Here is a 21,192-nt window from a genome sequence, read left to right as displayed (position 1 = left end):
CTTCACTTGCTCAAACAGGAATTTATTAGACAACGTTTCGGTACAAAACCTTTTTCAAGTGCTCACAGGAGGAATAGAAAATTATAGACAAAAAGCTGGGTTCATAGTGACCAATCATTACAGACATATCAGTGACAAAGCCTTCACCTAGATAGTAAATAACATCCCTGAACATTACTCACATCAACAAAAACTCTGGACTCAAAGTGGCTACAACATAAAAGCTAGAATTATGTGTGTATTGGACCCGAAGTCTCGAACCACACCGTTTTCCATACTTTAGCAGATTTCTGTCTCTCACCAAATCCCCAAACTATTCAAGGCCAAAACTCCAGCTATCCCGCGATTTGCCTGAGTAGAGTGACTAAAATATACATTTATGAGAAAAAAACGTTGAAACCAGAGCTGCCAACAAACAGTTTTAGACTTCATAGAATTACTTGGCATCATACATCAAATATTGTGTCAACTGTCGAGTGTCAATCAACAACAGGAAAAACGGTCTTGGCCCACCGTCTATAGCTTTAAGAATGAACTCATCATTAAAACCCTTAGGGGTGAGAGTTTGTAGTGCGTGTATCCAGTATTGTCAAATTCTTAATGTAATGTGTCCATTCTTCTTCTAAACACCAACAAAGACTAAAACTAAAATTTTAATGAGAAATGTGCATATTTTAGTGGGCCGTCCCTTTACCTGTCCCTTTTAAAGCCAACACAGTCTCACAGACAATTGTAAAATAGCAACGTTTTGGACCAACGTTGCTATGTTACAATTTCGGCTCTAAAATTGTAAAATGGTAACGTTCTGAGATTTTAGGGTTAGGGTATAGGGGAGGGGTTAGAAACGGAAAATCTCCGTAAACCACGCCCACCCCTGTAGAAACGTACGTTACCATTTTACAATTTCGGAGACGAAATTGTAACATAGCAACGTTGGTCCAAAAATGTTGCTATTTAAAAGAAAAATTGGAGATCGGGTTGTTTAAAACAGTTGTGTAATTTTTCTCTGGTTATTTTCACATGATGTGACTCATGCCGAAGATATCTACACCAATTAATGAGGCAGCGTGGCTCATGTGTGAGTGTGTGCGCGCGCGCATGTGTGTGTGTGTGTGTGTATGTCTGTGTGTGTGCGTGTGTGTGTTCTACGGCACAATGCCATCTACAGGGAATTTCCGCGACACTGCAAAAAAAGGGGGGGGGGGGGAGCATTTGGAGTCAAGCCATCGTTAACGGAGCGATGGGAATGGATTAATTAGCGCCTTGGCAGCTCGCCAGCCGGACGGCGTTCCTCACAGTGCTGCTCTTCATCAGCTCAGACAGCCGGCCGCCGCGCGCTAATTACATGACACCTACACGCCTCAGAGAGCCTATGGAGATACGGGCTAATTACATGACTACTGTATATGGGGATCGTTTTGAGAGCGCTTAAAGATCCCGGTCTTTATCGATACCACTGTCATACTTTTTTATTATTTGGTGGAAAGATGAGACAACAATCAATTCTTAACAGGACTCATATTGCTTTTATTGCTTAGATGTGAGTGATTAAATTTGCCTATAGCCTGGTGAGGCAATTAAATTATGTTTAGTTTAGTTGGCAGACAATTCAATTGAATTCAAAAACCTTATTAGACAAGCAATGTATGTTTGTGCACCAGCTATTTGAGGTAAATGATATGACTCTTGTCTCTCGAGACATAACGTTACGTTATAGGACCCGCTAGTCTTCATAGCAATATCGATAAGCTCGGACCTTATTGATTTTCGGGTTTTGAGAAATTATCGATTGATACCGTTCGATACCGCGTCTGCGGGTCTCCCTATAAATGACACTGACATGGCTCATAGAGCCTGTGGAGATAGGATGTGGGAGAAGCTGCCATGTAATGACACTGACATGGCTCATAAAGCCTGTGGAGATAGGATGTGGGAGAAGCTGCCATGTAATGACACTGACATGGCTCATAACGCCTGTGGAGATAGGATGTGGAAGAAGCTGCCATGTAATGAAACTGACATGGCTCATAAAGCCTGTGGAGATAGGATGTGGGAGAAGCTGCCATGTAATGACACTGACATGGCTCATAACGCCTGTGGAGATAGGATGTGGAAGAAGCTGCCATGTAATGACACTGACATGGCTCATAACGCCTGTGGAGATAGGATGTGGGAGAAGCTGCCATGTAATGACACTGACATGGCTCATAAAGCCTGTGGAGATAGGATGTGGGAGAAGCTGCCATGTAATGACACTGACATGGCTCATAAAGCCTGTGGAGATAGGATGTGGGAGAAGCTGCCATGTAATGACACTGACATGGCTCATAACGCCTGTGGAGATAGGATGTGGAAGAAGCTGCCATGTAATGAAACTGACATGGCTCATAAAGCCTGTGGAGATAGGATGTGGGAGAAGCTGCCATGTAATGACACTGACATGGCTCATAACGCCTGTGGAGATAGGATGTGGAAGAAGCTGCCATGTAATGACACTGACATGGCTCATAACGCCTGTGGAGATAGGATGTGGAAGAAGCTGCCATGTAATGACACTGACGTGGCTCATAAAGCCTGTGGAGATAGGATCTGGAAGAAGCTGCCATGTAATGACACTGACATGGCTCATAAAGCCTGTGGAGATAGGATGTGGGAGAAGCTGCCATGTAATGACACTGACATGGCTCATAAAGCCTGTGGAGATAGGATGTGGAAGAAGCTGCCATGTAATGACACTGACATGGCTCATAAAGCCTGTGGAGATAGGATCTGGAAGAAGGTGCCTGACATGGCTCATAAAGCCTGTGGAGATAGGATGTGGGAGAAGCTGCCATGTAATGACACTGACATGGCTCATAAAGCCTGTGGAGATAGGATGTGGGAGAAGCTGCCATGTAATGACACTGACATGGCTCATAAAGCCTGTGGAGATAGGATCTGGAAGAAGCTGCCATGTAATGACACTGACATGGCTCATAAAGCCTGTGGAGATAGGATGTGGGAGAAGCTGCCATGTAATGACACTGACATGGCTCATAAAGCCTGTGGAGATAGGATGTGGGAGAAGGTGCCATGTAATGACACTGACATGGCTCATAAAGCCTGTGGAGATAGGATGTGGGAGAAGCTGCCATGTAATGACACTGACATGGCTCATAAAGCCTGTGGAGATAGGATCTGGAAGAAGCTGCCATGTAATGACACTGACATGGCTCATAAAGCCTGTGGAGATAGGATGTGGGAGAAGCTGCCATGTAATGACACTGACATGGCTCATAAAGCCTGTGGAGATAGGATGTGGGAGAAGGTGCCATGTAATGACACTGACATGGCTCATAAAGCCTGTGGAGATAGGATGTGGAAGAAGGTGCCATGTAATGACACTGACATGGCTCATAAAGCCTGTGGAGATAGGATGTGGGAGAAGGTGCCATGTAATGACACTGACATGGCTCATAAAGCCTGTGGAGATAGGATGTGGGAGAAGCTGCCATGTAATGACACTGACATGGCTCATAAAGCCTGTGGAGATAGGATGTGGAAGAAGGTGCCATGTAATGACACTGACATGGCTCATAAAGCCTGTGGAGATAGGATGTGGGAGAAGGTGCCATGTAATGACACCGACATGGCTCATAAAGCCTGTGGAGATAGGATGTGGGAGAAGGTGCCATGTAATGACACTGACATGGCTCATAAAGCCTGTGGAGATAGGATGTGGGAGAAGGTGCCATGTTGAAGGTGGCTCTCTCTGCTAATTGGCTCCTTCAAACACTCTGGAGCCACGGGCCTGCCTGGTGCTCGGGTTGAGGGCCGCTGGTTCCCTCTGCTCAAAGAGACCTTCAGATGCAGTGGAGACAATTAAAGTCCTTGTGAAATTAACTTTCACTTCCTGGAGGACACACATTTATTTTTTCTCCTTATTGGTTGTGGCTAGCGTTATGAGAAACGACCATGGAGCCAGTAAACTAGTGCAAAGTTTGGAACGAGTTTTATCGGACGTGTGTTATGGAGAAGTGTGCATCTGTCTCGTCAGGAGAGAGAAATGTTTCTCCCCTACGGGTTATGAGCAAAGGCTTCACGAATCTTCTGTGAAGTCTTTTATCTCTGCCTGCATGGTTCAGTTCAGGCTCCCACACGAGTACAAAGACGCACAGTGCATTGGCTTTTTATACACTAGAGTCAACCATAGCCTACATCTTAGCCCACAGCCAAGTCCACAGTGCAGATGGCTTGCCTCAAAGACAAGCTCCTCACCTCATATGGGACACAAGGAACACATATGGATAGGATGAACTATTATTCAGCTATAAGAACACTCAAAATAGATTTCATAACCATATATAGCACAGATGCGCGTAGCCGCGTACATGCCCTGAGTAAAGAACAGTAAAGATCAGTATTAATTTTAACACGGTGGTAATTAAATATTCAAACAGAATTAGTAGAGTAGTTCCACAGCCCGCCAAATAACTCACATGTGAAAAGCAACGCTAATTTTTTGGATAGATGTTAAGTTATGTGTGCAATTAAAAAACTATCTCAGTGGAATATCGACTGCAGGGGGACCCACACATTTCTAAACTCGCCAGAAAAAAGGCCATTTATTTCTCATCACAGATGCTCTAAGAGTCTAAGGGAGCGGTGAGCAGCAGCATGATGCCGCGCTCGGGAATCATTTGGTGATTTAACCCCCCAATTCCAACCCTTTGTGATGCTGAGTGCCAAGCAGGGAGGCAATGGGTCCCATTTTTATAGTCTTTGGTATGACTCGGCCGGGGATCGAACTCACGACCTCCCGGTCTCAGGGCGGACACTCAAAACCACAAGGCCACTGAGCTGGGACTTGGGACACTGACGTCAATATGGGAAATGGGCAAAGTGTCATCTCTATTGAAGCTCTTGGGCGCCGCGGTGGGAAATGAGAGACTTTGTGAGTCCTCTGAGAGAAGAGGAAAGTAAAGTCTATAGTCAAACTTATTTTCCAGGACTCAACACATGAATGAATCCACAGAGCCGTCATGTCTGACAGAAAGCAGGACAGAATGCTGCAGAGTTCAACTCCGGGGGATGTATTGTTTTTTAGAGAAAGAACCGTCTGCATTGTCGATTGTTTCATTGTTGCCTTTGCTCTGCGGCGCTCGTGGTGTTTGGACACCTGCTTGTGTTGGAGCAGCTGCACTGAAACTGATAGAAAACACCTGACCAAACCATTCAGCCTGATTTATTTCTTAAAGCCCCCCCCCTCCACTCACTTTTTCCTACCTGTACAACATTGATGTTCTATGAAAACGTTCATGTGCGCGTGCTGTAACAAAGCACCTCATTATTTGCACCAAAGATCGTCTATTGATAAGAACCGAAGGCTTATAACTTGTTCCACTGCAACATCTTGGCTGGAGCACTGTTGTCCAAAAGGGATAAGAGCCTCGCTCCTGCCTTCAATATACGATCTTTGTCTCCCTTCCAGGCGGTAGACCGGAAACAGTATGGCTGCCTCTATCTCTGCAAAATGTTCGTCCAGATTCTGGAGTCCAGAAGCCACAATATTGTTATAAATATCAACAACCAGCCAACAGATATCAAAGCTGGTGGACTTATATGGAAAGAGCGTAACTCAAACTGGTTAAAAGTGACTATCGTGGCGTTTTAGCCTGGTGAACACTTAGTTAGCAAACGTAGGCTAACACCAAGCTAACGGCAGGTGATATTTACTGTAGTATTAAATTTTGTATTTGTCTATGACACGTCACTGGTTAGACAACATGTCTGACGTCAGCACCCGTTTTTACCACGAGGTATATTTTAAGACTTTGAGCACAAAATAATTTGTCAACAAAATACAGTGGCGAACACTTTGACTAATTAGCAGAGCGGGAAAAAACAGCTACACATAAAATATCTTAAAAATGCAAAAACGACTGGACGGGGGGTTTAAGCCTGGGACAAAGGAGCATCCTCCTACCTCAGAGTATTGGCTAACATTCCTCAGACTAAGCGTTGTCAGCTCTTGTGTATCATAGTAAACTGGACATTAGCTCATATTTCTCCAATCACCTGCATCGGTTCGAACCCCCCCCCCCCCTCCAACTTCCTTTGTCCATGTTCTGTGGGCGTGAATTACAGACTGTCTAAACTGCATTCGCAGCTTGAGAGACACCATCATGAGCGACAGATAAACAGCGAGCTGAGGCAGAGCTCCTCCTCCTCCTCCTCAGATAATGCCTGTAATAAACAATGGAGTCACAATGCACAATGTAAAACAAATCCCACTGCTGCGGCCATTGTTGCCATTGACTAGATTGCTTCTCATTCATCCCATTGTAATGCAGCCCCCCCCCCCTCCCACACACACACACTCACACACACACACACACACACACACACACACACACACACACACACACACACACACACACACACACTCACACACACACTCTCAAGAAATAAGGAGTGTTCAGATGCAGAGCAGCCTGCTGATATTTAGCCTCCTCTGCTGCTGTGTGACATCACACGGCTTCATTAGCGACTCTGTGCTGTGAGGTGGACACGAGCGAGCCAGGAAAAACCGTCAGGGTCAAGGGTTCAATTCCCCATGAGCCCCCCAGGCTGACCCCCCCCCCCCCACCCACGCGTTATTATGGAACCCACCGCGGTTCCGGCAAAACCATGCCCTGTGCCCGCCTACGCAGCAGTCAAGCGCTGGGATTGGCCGGGCGCCCATGCTCACGTGAGCCAATGGGACGAGGCTCCAGCTGCGCTTCCTTGACACTGACGGCCTCAGCCTGCATGAAAAGCTCTGCTGCGCACTGCCAACGTGGTTTCAAATGAAAAAGAAAAACAGTAAATTAACAATGTTTAACTAATTTTCATATATATATATATATACTGTATATATATATATATATTAGAGCTGTCAAACAACGACTTGACTACAAGTACGGTGCGACGAAGGGACAAAATAGCGGCATGCGATTAACGCAATTAAAAAAAAAAAACGTTATGATCGGCGCGATTAACGCGTTAACGCTGACAGCCCTAATATATATATATTGTTAAAATCCTTAAGATGACTTCCCCTCCTTCTCCCTCATTTAAAAATCCACAGCAACCAATCAGGGTTATCTAGAACCTAACTATCACAGCATTCAATGTTCAACACATTCTCACTCCCAACTCGTGATCTGCATTCGATGACTGAGTGGTGAGAAAGTGTTGGGGGATTTAACTGCTGAACACTGGGCAGGGATTGGCTCCAGTATTGGTGATGTCACGAATCATGCTTGTTGAAAATGGCCTTTTCAGTGAGCTCAGATAAGCTTTTGTGACAGTCTTTAGTGTGAAACTCTGCACAGACATCATTCTGCACAGTGAAGCTGAAACATCCAACTGAAAGAACAAGAAGAAAAACATATTTTTGACTTCAGGGGGTCTTTAACAAATCATTTACCTTGCTCTACCCCCAAGCTGTGTAGCAAAAGCAAACAAACAACAAGAAATGAATGAATTCATAAAGAAACAGAACACCATAGGAAAAAAAACAGACAAATAAAAAAGCAAAGACATCGGTTATTCATTTCTCAGTGTTGACCACAGCTTTTGGATCTTTCAATTATACGATTTTTGAACATTTTCTTAAACGTACACATTTGCTAAACATTCTTTCAATTCATTCGTTACAACCATTCCATAATTTCACCCCTTTAACTGTCACACAATTTCTTTTTTTTAATTTGATTGATTGATTGATTGATTGATTGATTGATTGGCTGTGTTCTATCTGTCTCCAGGTCCAGTGGCCATGTATAAATCCCAAGTACCAGATGAAGAAGAAGAATTACAAAAACTCTGGGATCGTCATTCTGAACCAGTGCAAGGTAATCAATCACATTGCACTTGGCTGTCATGTCCCTCAGCCCCTCCCACTCTCCCCATTAGACTCCTCATACTCTAATCAGAGCATCAAACAGGGCTACTTAAAAAATATAGTCTATTACATAATCATCATCATATAAGCGGGAGGAAGTGGGCTCTGTTTCTCTGTTTCAATTTCTGTCCCACATGTTTTGTCCGACATTGGATGATGTCATCAGTGATGGTCCCTCGAGCAATTGTGATGTCACTGATGATGTCACAATGTCTATGACATGCAAAGTTGAGCAATTGTGCTCTGAGTGATGTCACTCGAGCACCCCATGATGTGATCAGTGATGGTCACTCGAGCAATTGTGATGTCATCTGTGAGTTAGTGGGTTCTGTCTGTTTGTCTGCCTGCGATTTCTGTCCCACATTGGATGATGTCATCAGTGATGGTCACTCGAGCAATTGTGATGTCACTGATGATGTCACAATGTCTATGACATGCAAAGTTGAGCAATTGTGCTCTGAGTGATGTCACTCGAGCACTCCATGATGTGATCAGTGATGGTCACTCGAACAACTGTGATGTCATCAGTGAGTGATTTCATCAGTGATACGAAGTTGAGCAAATGTGTGCTGCGCATTCCAATAGTGCAGGCGAGGCCACACAGCAGCCAAGCCGTGGGCGCAGGAAAACACAGGAAAACTGTCAACAGTCGATTGCCATGTTTTTCCACAAATTAAATGGCTATAGATGATACGGTATATGGACAAACCCCCTGGAAAAAAAAGAAAGAAAAAAAAGGAATATAGATAGGAATAAAACTGCAAGTGCTTCTGAAGTGGAGATTTCTGGCTCAGAGTACGAAAAAAATCCATTTTGAAAAAGTTATATAAATCAGGCTATGAATGATATATAAACAAACCCTCTTTGAAAACCTTCGGAATATAGATAGGAATACAACTGGAAAAAGTTTGGTGTAAGCAAGTGCTACTGAGGTGGAGATTTCTGTCTCAGAGTATGAGGGGGAAAACATTTAGAAAAAACAGTAACATGTATGAGCCTATGCACGATATATATATGAACAAACTCCTCTGCGAAAACCTGTGGAAGACAGTTAGGAATCAAACTGGAAAGTTTGGTGTATGTAAGTGCTAATGAAGTGGACATTTCTGGCTCAGAGTATGAAAAAGATAAAACTGCATTTTTACCCTATTCACCTGTCATGTGTCACCGAAACAAAAAAACATTCTTCTTTAAAAGGTGAGATTCCTCGGTTCCTTGTTGTTTCTCGTGCGGGTTGTCAGACCGTAACGATGCGTTCGGCTGGTTAACCTGACATTTCCCCGCCAGACACCGTGAATCCTCGAACGGCGGTAACATTTAGCGCGCCGCCACTCGACACGTGAAGAGTTTCCTCCGCCAAACGTCTGGAAAACAGAGGGGGAAATGAGCCGCGGCACAACACTGACACAAATGGCAGTGCTTCTTAAAGGGTAAGAGGTAATTTACACTTGATAGATGAGAGGAGAGTTTCCTCTTCTGCAGCCTCTTGAACACAGCCAGGCTGATGGAACGGGTGGATGCAGAAAACAAGCACGTCGTAAAAACACGTCGTGCCCCATCCTTGTTTGCCAAACCTTTTTTTCTGGGGACCCACTTTAAAAAAATGACAAACCATTGCAACTCAATTCACGACAAATCGTGAGAATAGCAAATTTGTGCATAAATGGAACCTTCCTGGCCGTTTTTACTGCCTTTTCCCACATCATCAGTAATCAGAATCAGAATCAGAATCAGAAAGACTTTAATGATCCCCGGGGGGGAATTGGGACAGGTTACAGCAGCTCGCACTCAGAACACACATAGCATAAAATAAAACAGTAGTAAAATGCAATAAAGTAAGCAAAAATAAAGTAGAGTAAGTAGAGTAAAGTATAATAAAGTATAATAAAGTAGGATGTACATTAGGTGTCAAATTGCAGTTATTGCACACTGGACTTATATTAAGTCAGCTTGCCCATTACATGTGGCCCAGCTAAGGCACAGTTAACCTATCGGCTGACTCAGTAAAACAATAATACTCATTTTAAATAACTATGGAAGAATTTTATGGATTTTATGAATTATGGAAGAAACTTTGGACAGAATTCAATATGGTGGAAAAACTCAGACATCATTGGCAGTGAGCCTGTTCAGACTTTGCACTAACTCGGCCCAGCTTCGATCTTTGGCGCTCCGATCTCAGTGAAGTACAGGTCTGAACGCACCCACACACACACACACACACACAGGTCTGAACGCACCCAATGCGCATTGAAATCCGACCGCCTCAGGCCACCTTCGGAGGCGGGCTGGCTCGCATCAGCTCCGATTCATGTGTGTGTCTGAACAGCGATCCAACCTCGGATGCATTAAGGACCGCCTTCTCTACTGACCTTCTCTGCATAACAAGGGAAATCATGCATGGCAACATACAACTCTCTCCTATAACATTGATTCATTCTCTGAGCTCAAAGTAATCAACAGGAGACTTTCGGAATACACGATGTAGATGTCTTTATTTGCATATAGCGGGGAAGTGAGATCCGGATACTCCAGACCCATGTGGGGCCGCATTCTAATACCAGGTGTGAACTGACGTACTTTACTCAGGTGGGATGCGACTTTGGCTGGTTTAAGGCCAGGTCTGAACAGCCCCAGAGTGACATCACCAGAGCTGGGATGTAAGATGTGAGTTATGACATCAGCAGTGATGTCATACCCCAGGCCGGTGAAGGCTATATCTACCAATGTGCGCCTTAGACCCTTAGCCATTAGATGTCCACATAGCTTCAATGCCCAGCAGAGCAGGCAGGTATAGAAGCAGCTACAGAAGCAGTCGTCAGCTCCAGAGATATGAGACTGATGAAGAGACTGAAGAGGAATGGGTCTCGGAGCGTCAGCCCGAGTACCACCTTGGAGTCTATCTATGGAACAACGGACATTTTACAAAGTAATTGGTAATTTCATTATTATGTGTGTACATTATAGGCCTATTAGTGCAGCTATTGTTCATTTAGTGATAAAAGTACCAAATTGGGCACAGAAATAGCTTAATATTAAGAAGACATCTGGATATTGGGGCATTGCAGATTGGCATTTTTATGACAATTTTCCAAAATGGCTGCCAGCCGTAGCTCAACATATGAGACCAATCGTTCATTTTGTGATAAAAGCACCAAATGTTCATAAACACACTGCTACACTATTATATGGGCCAGACGTGATCGTTTTGAGCGGAATCTTTTGTATAAGTATATCATGTTTTTTTTATTAAATTGTTGCATAGTATACCTTTAAGTTTTTGTATTTTGTGTGCCCTGTAAGCTATGTAACAATGTCCATTGCCAGTCGCATACCTGTTTCAGCGATGAACTGCACTACTTGTGGTTGTTTTTAGAGATGGCAACAGACATTTTATACGCGTGCTACAACTTTGTGGCCTGTGCTACATACTGTACAAAACTGTCAACTACCTCTGTTAGCACCAGTGCTATGTGCACAAAAAGTTAACGTACAGCCCTTTATAGCACCCCCCCCCCCCTCCTTTGTGACTAGTGGGAGATAATTAAACATGATTTTTGAGAGGAGAGGAAAAGATGCTGGGCCCAGGCTGACAGCAGCTTCACTAATAGACCTCAAACTAAATGCTTTTCTCCTCCTCACTGAACAGAATGCCTCCATTCTCACCAGACACTTCATGATATAATATACCTATATAATGATGATGACGGCGGGCGCGTCTGCAGGTTATTTTCAAACCTCACATAGTGAAAGTCCCTCTGACTCTCAGCCCGTGTGATCGCTTTGGGGGAGCGGCTCGTTAAGGATCGTTAAGCAGCGCCCAGCGATGTCATCTTCAGCCGCCATTTGGGATGTAATTCAATTTGTGGTGGAGGAACATTTGGCATTGAAAAATGAGGAAAAAGTGTCACGTTACTGATATAGAACATTTTAATCACATAAGTGATGCTAAGAGGGGTCCTGCCCAAACGTCAGTATCTGACCAGTTGGGAGTCAGAACGGGTTGTTAAAGGAACAGTTCATAAAAAAAAATATTCCGTCATTATCTACTCACCCCACATGCTGACAAACACTTCTGGGGCCGGTTGCACCAACTGGTCTTAACTATGCCTGGTCGTAACTCCTACGTCGGTCTTAGTTAAGACCAGTCTTTAGAGTGGACTTACGCCTGTTGCACCAACACGGCTTACGTCTGGTCTTAACTACGCCGGTCGTAGCGATGCGCGTCCATGTGAAAGCATGGGAATGCCCACTGGAATGCGGCACGCGACCTGTTTAGAAGAGCGTGCTGACGTCAAATGACGCTCCGCTGATGGGTAATCGGCTGTAATAGTGTGGCTAATGTTAGCGGCTAACTGTTACTTGTCGTTACTTTACATGGCAGTAAAACGCCACTGAATGACCAAATTGATTTAACTTTTAACCATTTCGATTTCCACTTTCCATACGGACCCCCAGCGTTGGTTAGTTGTTTATAACGTGACTATATTTATAATGTTTATAACGTCCTCCGGTTTCCAGTTTATAACTCGGGTCTGAATACAGCCAGAGTGCTGAGGGGTTGTAGCTATTGCGCAAATACACAGGTGAAAACCGTCTATGCTGCACCCATGACTGCACCTTACGCCTGCTCTGGACTAGGCGTAATATTTACGACCGGTCTTAGTGAGAAAATGCAACCGGCGTAGCTGTTAGGTCGTAAAGTTACGACCGACTTAGCTTAAGACCAGTCGTAAGACCAGTTGGTGCAAGCGGCCCCTGGAGTCTTCCAGGCACACAGAGTTACAGCATTCTCCTAAACAATTGAAGTGAGTGGTGACAAACGTTCAAACGTAAAAAAAAAGAAGAAGAACAATGAGTCTAATAGAACTCAACAGTCATGTGCCACTCTGTATTTCCACATTCATATTCTGCATTGAGATTTGGATTATTAGCCATAATAAGGTAGACAGACGTACCACGGGCGAGCTATACGGGTATATGATGATATCCATTCTTCTTTTTCTTTTGACAGTTTTTTTGTTCCATGTCATGGAGAAGTACCGGCTGTAGCTCAGGAGGTAGAGCGGGTCGTCCACTAATCGCTTTGGATAAAAGAGGTCGGTGGTTCGATTCCCGCCTCCTCCAGTCTGCATGTCGAAGTGTCCTTGGGCAAGATACTGAACCCCACATTGCTCCTGATGGTGTGCCAGCACCCTGCGTGGTAACCTGCCGCCATCGGTGTATGAATGGGTGAATGTACCTACTGATTGTAAAGCGCTTTGGATGAAAGCGCTATATAAATGCAGGCCATTTACCATTAGGCCATTTAAGTACCCCCCATAATCCTAAAGTTGAATAACGTCTTTGATTGGACATCGCGCTGAAAGAACGTCTGATTGGTGGAGCTGGCTGGGTGAGGTTGGCTAAGCACTGCACTAGTGAAATATTACTACGAACATTATGTTACAGTTTGCTGCTACAAAGGGCTCAAACCGCCGCTGCGTGACTGAAAGTATGTTACGTTAATCATTACCAGTCACGCTGCCTTCAACCGGGCCCTGTTTTGAAATCCGTTGCCCAGTTCATGTACATGTACATTAAAGAAAGGGAATGTGGTTATACTATAACGTTAGCCATTGAGCTAATAACTTATTAGCCGCTGGTCATGCTCACTGCCACACACTGCTCTCCTATTGGCTGAGAACACTCTGTCGCTCAATCATCCGCTAATCTGATTGGCCACAATGGATTATGGGATGAGTAGTAACTTCACTCTTAAAATAACTATGTACACACACTCTTGTACCCAAAAGCCTTTCGCCTTCCCCTTGTTTTTCAATGTTTTTGTTGTTGTTGTTGCTCTGAATCAAATGTTTTATGGTCACCATTCTGTATGTGTGTGTATGTGGTTCCAGGCTTCAAACTCTTTAGAGAAGGATTTTTCTAAACGTGATGGAGAAAAGGAACGGGGGCAATAGCCTACTCTTCTGGAACCAAAGCTACATCACAAGTGTCACGTGGCTGTTGAGCTCTATAAGGGCGTGGCTTCCCTGTGTGATCAGTAGTGTTGGACCTTTTGGCTATGTGAAGGGGTTGGAGGGTTGCATTCCATTCCACCACAGGGTATACATAACCAGTACTCCCTGCTCCCTGTTCAGGGAATGTCGGTTAAAGGAGAATTTCTGTTTTTTTTCTACCTGGACCCTATTTTCCACACTGTATGTGTCTAAGGGACTCATCGTGACATATCTTTTTCAAATTGGTCGAGTACTCACCGAGATAGCCTTGTTTACAGCTCGAGCAATGTGCTCAAACAACTATCAGTGTAACTACCAGTGTTGGGCAAGTTACTTTTAATTAGTAACTTCGTTACAGTTACTAGTTACTGCTCTGAAAAGTAACTCAGTTACTTTAAGTTACTCGTTACTGTCCAGGTAACTTAGTTACTAGGAAAGTAACTTTTGAGTTACTTTTTTTTTAACTCTCAATTCTCTTATTAATGCACACACATTATTTTGGGGTTGCTGTAGCACAGTGTGGGACAAGACAACATTGAGGCATATTTATTATTGCCTTCAAAAAGTAGCCAGTACACTTTTGGCACTGTATAATTAACAACTGTATCAGTAGTCTATAATATCCTGGCTGAACAACATAAACACTGTGGTTACCGTTTGTAAAAGCGGAGTGACAGTGAGCAGCAGAGCCCAGCACTGCCTGCAGATAGGGACAGAGCAGAGCCCCAAAGCAGCCGCTCGTCGCGGCTGCCTTTAATAGCAGTTCATCTCCAAAAGGCAGCAGACTTGCAGGCATTTTTTCCCCATTTCATGACCAAACAACGTGAAACACACCGTGAACACCCTCCAACGCGAGGGGAATCTGTAAGCGAGAGACGAGTGCTGTGCTTGCCTGGGTGCAGCAGGACACTGGTGACAGACAGCCTGAGAGAGAAACGAGGAGGAGAGGGCTCCATGCTGCTGACTCGCCGAGCGGTGTGAAGTGAACACCGTTACCGTACACAACACAGCTCGCGCAAAATGACCCGTTTCACTATCAGAATTTGGTCCAGTAACATTAGAAAGTATAGAAGTGCCGCACGATTTTGAGCCTACTTCCTCATCAGACCGCCGTCAGACTCGCATTTTCCTCTCTACCCTCGCTGCTGTAGGTCCCGCACAGAATCGTGGAGTAACGAGTAACGAGCCTGTTTAAACCGCAATAATTGTAAGTACGTTACGTTACTGATGAAGTAATTCGTTACAGTACTCGTTACAGCAAAAAGTAACTTAGTTACTGTAACGCGTTACTTAATAACGCGTTAGTCCCAACACTGGTAACTACACAGGGTCCCGCACCGCATCATCAATACACGTTCACTAATAAAACTGCTTGTTTTGCCGTCTGCGGGAAGGCTCAAACTGTCAATGTACAAAAAAATCTGTTTACAAGAGATGCTGTACCTAAAATGTCGCACCGGGAGTCGATGCAAGTTACTCATTCCTGACCTCACCCAGGTAGTCCAGAAACGGGTGACTCTCACCCAGGTAGTCCAGAAACGGGTGACTCTCACCCAGGTAGTCCAGAAACGGGTGACTCTCACCCAAGTAGTCCAGAAACGGGTGACTCTCATCCAGGTAGTCCAGAAACGGGTGACTCTCATCCAGGTAGTCCAGAAACGGGTTGATTGATCGATTATTTGAGGACATGTCTTTGTGTCTTCACAGATCATCAAGATGCATTCCTTCCTGGATTACATCATGGGGGGCTGCCAGATCCAGTTTACAGTGAGAGCACCCCACACACACAAACACACACACACACACACACACACACACACACACACACACACACACACACACACACACACACACACACACACACACACACACACACACACACAATATCTTGTTCATATATCATTCTGCTTCATATTCACATAGAATGTTCAAATTTAGCCTATTATAAATGTGCTCAGTGGCAGGGAAAGAGTTAATAAAGGGTTGGTAAAGCGCTGGTCTGGGATCAGTTTACCTGAAGCAGCCCGCCATGAAGCCGCTCTGTGATTGGTCCGTCCTCATCCCTCCAGGTAGCGATTGACTTTACGGCGTCTAACGGAGACCCTCGCAACAGCTGCTCGCTGCACTACATCCACCCCTACCAGCCCAACGAGTACCTCAAGGCCCTGGTGGCCGTGGGAGAGATCTGCCAGGACTACGACAGGTGAGCACAGTTGGCCAGTAACTTACTTTTCCAGGTAACTAGTAATGTGAGGGATTACAACACTGCAGGTGAGCCGCACCCACCTGACAGGTGAGCCACGCCCACCTGACAAGTGAGCCACACCCACCTGACAGGTGAGCCACGCCCACCTGACAAGTGAGCCACACCCACCTGACAGGTGAGCCACGCCCACCTGACAGGTGAGCCACACCCACCTGACAGGTGAGCCACGCCCACCTGACAGGTGAGCCACGCCCACCTGACAGGTGAGCCACACCCACCTGACAGGTGAGCCACGCCCACCTGACAGGTGAGCCACACCCACCTGACAGGTGAGCCACACCCACCTGACAGGTGAGCCACACCCTCCTGACAGGTGAGCCACACCCACCTGACAGGTGAGCCACACCCACCTGACAGGTGAGCCACACCCACCTGACAGGTGAGCCACACCCACCTGACAGGTGAGCCACGCCCACCTGACAGGTGAGCCACGCCCACCTGACAGGTGAGCCACGCCCACCTGACAGGTGAGCCACACCTGCTGTTTCAGGATGTAGAACATCAGCGGTAAACTTTATTGTCACCAGTGTTGGGCAAGTTACTTTCAAAATGTAATATACTACTACATATTACTAGGTACTTTCATTTGAAAGTAATAAGTTACTTTCCAATATTACTGTCTGTGTAGAGTAACTCGTTACTTATTACACTACTTTTGCATTACTTTTACCAAAATAACAGCAGCAGCAGAATGACATCGCCGCCCCGGAACCATCCCGAAAAATAATTTCAACCGCCTTGAAGTCAGTGTAAACAATCCAACATTCTAAATGTTATTATTTTCCTTTGTTATTGTCATCTGTAGTGGTTATTTACATACAAACACAGTTTGATTAGGAAATGATTGTATCTTTTTTAAACATGTGCTTTGATTTAATAAAAATGTAACTCAATTTGTAACTTGAGTTACTTGACGAAGTAACTGGTATAATATTACTGAAATCCTATAAGTAATAAGTTATATTACTGAGTAACTGCTAGAAGTAATATATTACATGTAATATGTTACTTTTGTAATGAGTTACCCCCAACACTGATTGTCACAAACCACAAAAAAAAAGAGAGTCATTATCTACCCCCATGCCGATGGAAGGAAGTGAAGTGTCCACAAAACATTGATGGAGTTTCCAGGCAAAACACCAGAATTCTCCCAAACAATTGAAGTGGATGAGTCCAACTTTCAAACCTAAAGAAAGAAAGAAAGAAAGAAAGAAAGAAGCTTGAAAGTCAACTTGGAGCCAGGTGCTCAAAGAAGGTGAGGTGCAGCTACTGTAGCCTTTCACAGTGCACATTTCAGCTAACTGCCCCACATAGTCGTAGACTATGGGCTCTATCTTCCGACAGGCGCTATCCCCTAATAGCGTTTGCGCACCTGTTTGCGCGTGCCTTATGGCACGGATGATAGCATTCCGCCTTGCGCCGTCCGCCAGGTGTTCTGCCGAGTTTTGCTCCCCCGCCCAGCATAAAAAAAAAAGCATCCCCACCTCACGGGTGCATACTTGTAATGATTTATACAGAAATGTAACTGTTTAAAAGTGATATAATTGTCTGGTAGACGTGACCTCCCTGATTTCTAAGTTAAAACAGCCCCGAAATATGTTGGGGATGCAATTCTCGGCCGGGATGCGGAAAGGTTCACCGCACGTGTTGCAAGTGCAAATTAGACCCGTGCCAAAATCATCTGCGCCCCAAAATGCCTGCGCCAGGGGCGGAGCGACCCTATCAGCCCAGGGGGGGCGAAGCTCTTAGGGGGGCCCCCCACCCCCCCCCCCCCCAAAAAAAACCCTATTTTTTTTTTCAATTAAGTAAGTAAGTAAGTAAGTAAGTAAAACTTTATTTCTATAGCGCCCTTCACAGCACGAGTGCACAGAGTGCTTTACATAAATAAAATTAAGGCTGGCGGCGAAGAAAAATTTGCCTTTTTTGCATGTTTGAATCTGTTTTAGCCATATTTAGTGGAATATCTCATTTTAAACACACCAATGTTATTGTCTATTGTTGAATTGCTCTCACACTCCGGCCTGGCCTGGCCTGGCATGCTGGCATGCTCAATCAAAACCAATCAGATTCCCGTCTTGCAATGGCTGTTTGCACGAGGCATGCAATATGCTGTAATTCTCTCTATGCGTAATAGAGTGTACTCACTCGTGCGAGGACAGAGAGAGCTTATTGACAGATCGTCTGTGGTGCCAATGACCCTTTGGGTTATGAAGGTAAATAGCCTATGTCCATTGTCCAACAAGTTTTCTCAATTAATTTCCCTTTTTGCGATGTGATAAAAGTTTCTCAGTGAGTTATAGTTGATTGCCTCACTGAATTATCTGCTAATACCCAATTTTAGCAGCATCATTTGATGTCTTGGCGTGGCAAGGCTGTGCGTAATGACATATCCAAAAGGAATTCCACTTTCCACTGCGCAAATACCTCTCTGCGCTGGGAGCGCAGCCGTAATCTCCGTGCAGAGCGCCCAGCGCAGAGAGGTATTTGCGCGTAAGAGGTCCTTTTCAAAGCTCTTGGCGCAAAGTAATTGCGCGCTGCTGACGATAGGGTAATGCCATCTATCCCACATTTTAGCGCTGAAACGCCTGCTTTGGCATGTGGCAGCCAATGCCCAGTACAATTATCACAGGCATGTGCTTGTGTCCGCCCCCAATTTACATTGCGCATGTCGTTAAATGAGCGCAAACGCTAAATTAGTGCTTTTGGGAAGATAGAGCCCTACAGTATGTCTTTTCAAGACAACTTGGCACCTCAGGGCTTCTGGAGACTTGGATTACGGCAGGTGAGCAGTATGGAGGATTTTCTTCTTTCGTTTCTAACGTTTGAAAGTAAAGTTGGTCACCATCCACTTCAGTTGTTTAGGATAATTCTGCTAACTGTGTTTTGCTGTGAAACTCCACAAATGTCACCTGTCCTTCCATCAGCATGGGGGTGATGATAGATAATGACGGAATTTTCATATTTGAGTGAAGTTCTCCTTTAAAACGGAGATGGATTTTAAAGCGATGATCGTAACAGGAGAACCTCGTTCCACCTCAGCTGTTTGAAATTACTCTCTCTTGTGCTCAGCTCTGTTTTGCACTTTCTCCTCATCAGGTTTTAATATCACTTTGTGCTCGGCTCTGTTTTGCACATTCTCCTCATCAGGTTTTAATAGAACTGTTTGTCACCTTGACTTCTTTCCTCTCTCTCGTTTGGCGGAGAGGTTTTTAAATTCCCTCAGGCTCCCCTGTTTGGCCCACACAGGCAGCTTTTATAATAGCCTACACACACACACAGTAGTGTTTTTATAATACACAGCATGTTTGAATAAAACAGTGTTTTAAACTGTGTGCAGATGGCACAGTGAATCACAGCTGGTTGCTTCAGGCAGACTGGAGCATTCAATGAGTGACGTCCTAAAGTAAAACAGCAGAACACACGAACACTAACGATGCTTCTTCTTCTTCTTCTTCTTACAGGATAACAGGTACATCAATGATAACACTTTGAAAACCTGGAAGCTCTCCAGAGAGTTTGACTGATGAACGGCAGATGGCAGTTTAGCTCATGGAACACATATTAAAGCAGTGGTTCTCAACTGGTGTAGCCTCAGGACCCACTAATTTCCTTGTCATGAAGTCGCGACCCAAATTTCTGATTTTTTTTTAAACCACTCAAATTTATTGCACAAAAAATAGCACATTCATTTAATACACAATGCTTTCATGCACTGTTATAAACCTCAAATGAACAAAAAAGTGCAACAGAAGTGCAACTAGGGCTAAAAACCAATTTAAATAAGGCAGACTTGAATTACAGGCCTATATGTTTTTAAATTTAAACAAGTCAAACTGGTCATGCTCAGAAAGTCTTATTTGAACTGTATGAAATATGAAATAAAACGCAGACTTGAATTACATGCCTATATGTTTTTAAACAAGTTAATAATAATAATAATAATAATAATAATAATAATAATAATAATAATAATAATAATAGCTTCAGCTTGTTAAACAAGTAAAACTGGCCAGGCTAATCCAGTTTCAATAATCTGAATTTAACTCAAATGAAATATGGAAAAAAAAAAAAAAAAAAAAAAATTGGCCAATGTCCGCGACCCAATCAAAACGGTCCTGCGACCCACCTTTGGGTCGCGACCCACCAGTTGAGAAACGCTGTATTAAAGGATAAGTTCACCCAAAAATGAAAATGCAGCCATCTACTCACCCCATACTAATGGAAGGACGGGTGACATTTTTCAGTGCTCCAAAACACTGTTGCAGAATTCTCCTAAACCTTTGAAGTAGATGGTGACCAAGTTTGAAATGTAAATCATAATAATAATAATAATAATCTCACACGGAGAGGGATTTCCGAGCACAATTGCTCAGTTAAGCGCGTCTGCGACAGGGAAACCAACAAGGGACAATATTGTGACTCGAAAACTCGGCGACTAATGACGGCGACTGCACTGAGTGCATGAGCTTTAGTTTTTAAATCATGTTACTTCCTGCATTTTTGACACAAAATGGCTGCTTGAGGTGGGATGTGAAATAGGTGCATGCTGGCCCATCCACTCCTTCCACTTTCTGACGGAACTTCTTTGCATGTTTTTGGACCCCGAAGTGTTGTACTATTTCACAAGATCTGTAACAGCACCCCTTACTGTATAACAGTAGCCGCTTTCACACACAGATCGCGCAAAATTGCAGTTCAGAAGGCCCGCAAAGCCGGCAGCCTCGCCACAGAAATTGCTTTCACACACAGCCAAGCAGCATCGCCACATTCCCGTCCTGGGGTGTGCTTTCAGGTGACAGCCACCCGTCCCGGATTGAAAGGCGAGCGGAGGCATTTCCACCCAGCTCCTCTAGTAGCCCAAATGAATATTTTCATAGGTCAGTGTAGCCTAGGCTACTGTATGATGAACGAATTAATTCGACAACCAAACATCGCCAATGTACACCAGCCAACGTGCTGCGGTCGTTAAGGATCAAAGTGATAAAACACGAAAGTGTTGT

General features: G+C 44.4%; 1 protein-coding gene across 1 annotated transcript in view; it reads left to right on the top strand.

The window, feature by feature from the left end:
* The window catches only part of LOC310798843 (copine-4-like), a gene marked incomplete at both ends in the record, with an annotated part of 110,534 nt that overhangs the window by 69,526 nt on the left and 19,816 nt on the right, over positions 1-21,192 (top strand). Inside the window, 3 exons of the mRNA XM_083661403.1 lie at positions 7,791-7,877; positions 15,634-15,693; positions 15,996-16,129. Of these exons, the coding sequence (XP_083517529.1) occupies positions 7,791-7,877; positions 15,634-15,693; positions 15,996-16,129 (281 nt within the window). The remainder of the gene's footprint in view (positions 1-7,790; positions 7,878-15,633; positions 15,694-15,995; positions 16,130-21,192) is intronic.

The sequence above is a fragment of the Poromitra crassiceps genome (assembly GCF_964638095.1).
Source record: "Poromitra crassiceps genome assembly, chromosome: 26".
NCBI lineage: Eukaryota > Metazoa > Chordata > Actinopteri > Beryciformes > Melamphaidae > Poromitra > Poromitra crassiceps.
The sequence above is the reverse complement of the archived record's forward strand: the minus strand, read 5'-3'. Positions and strand labels throughout refer to the sequence as shown.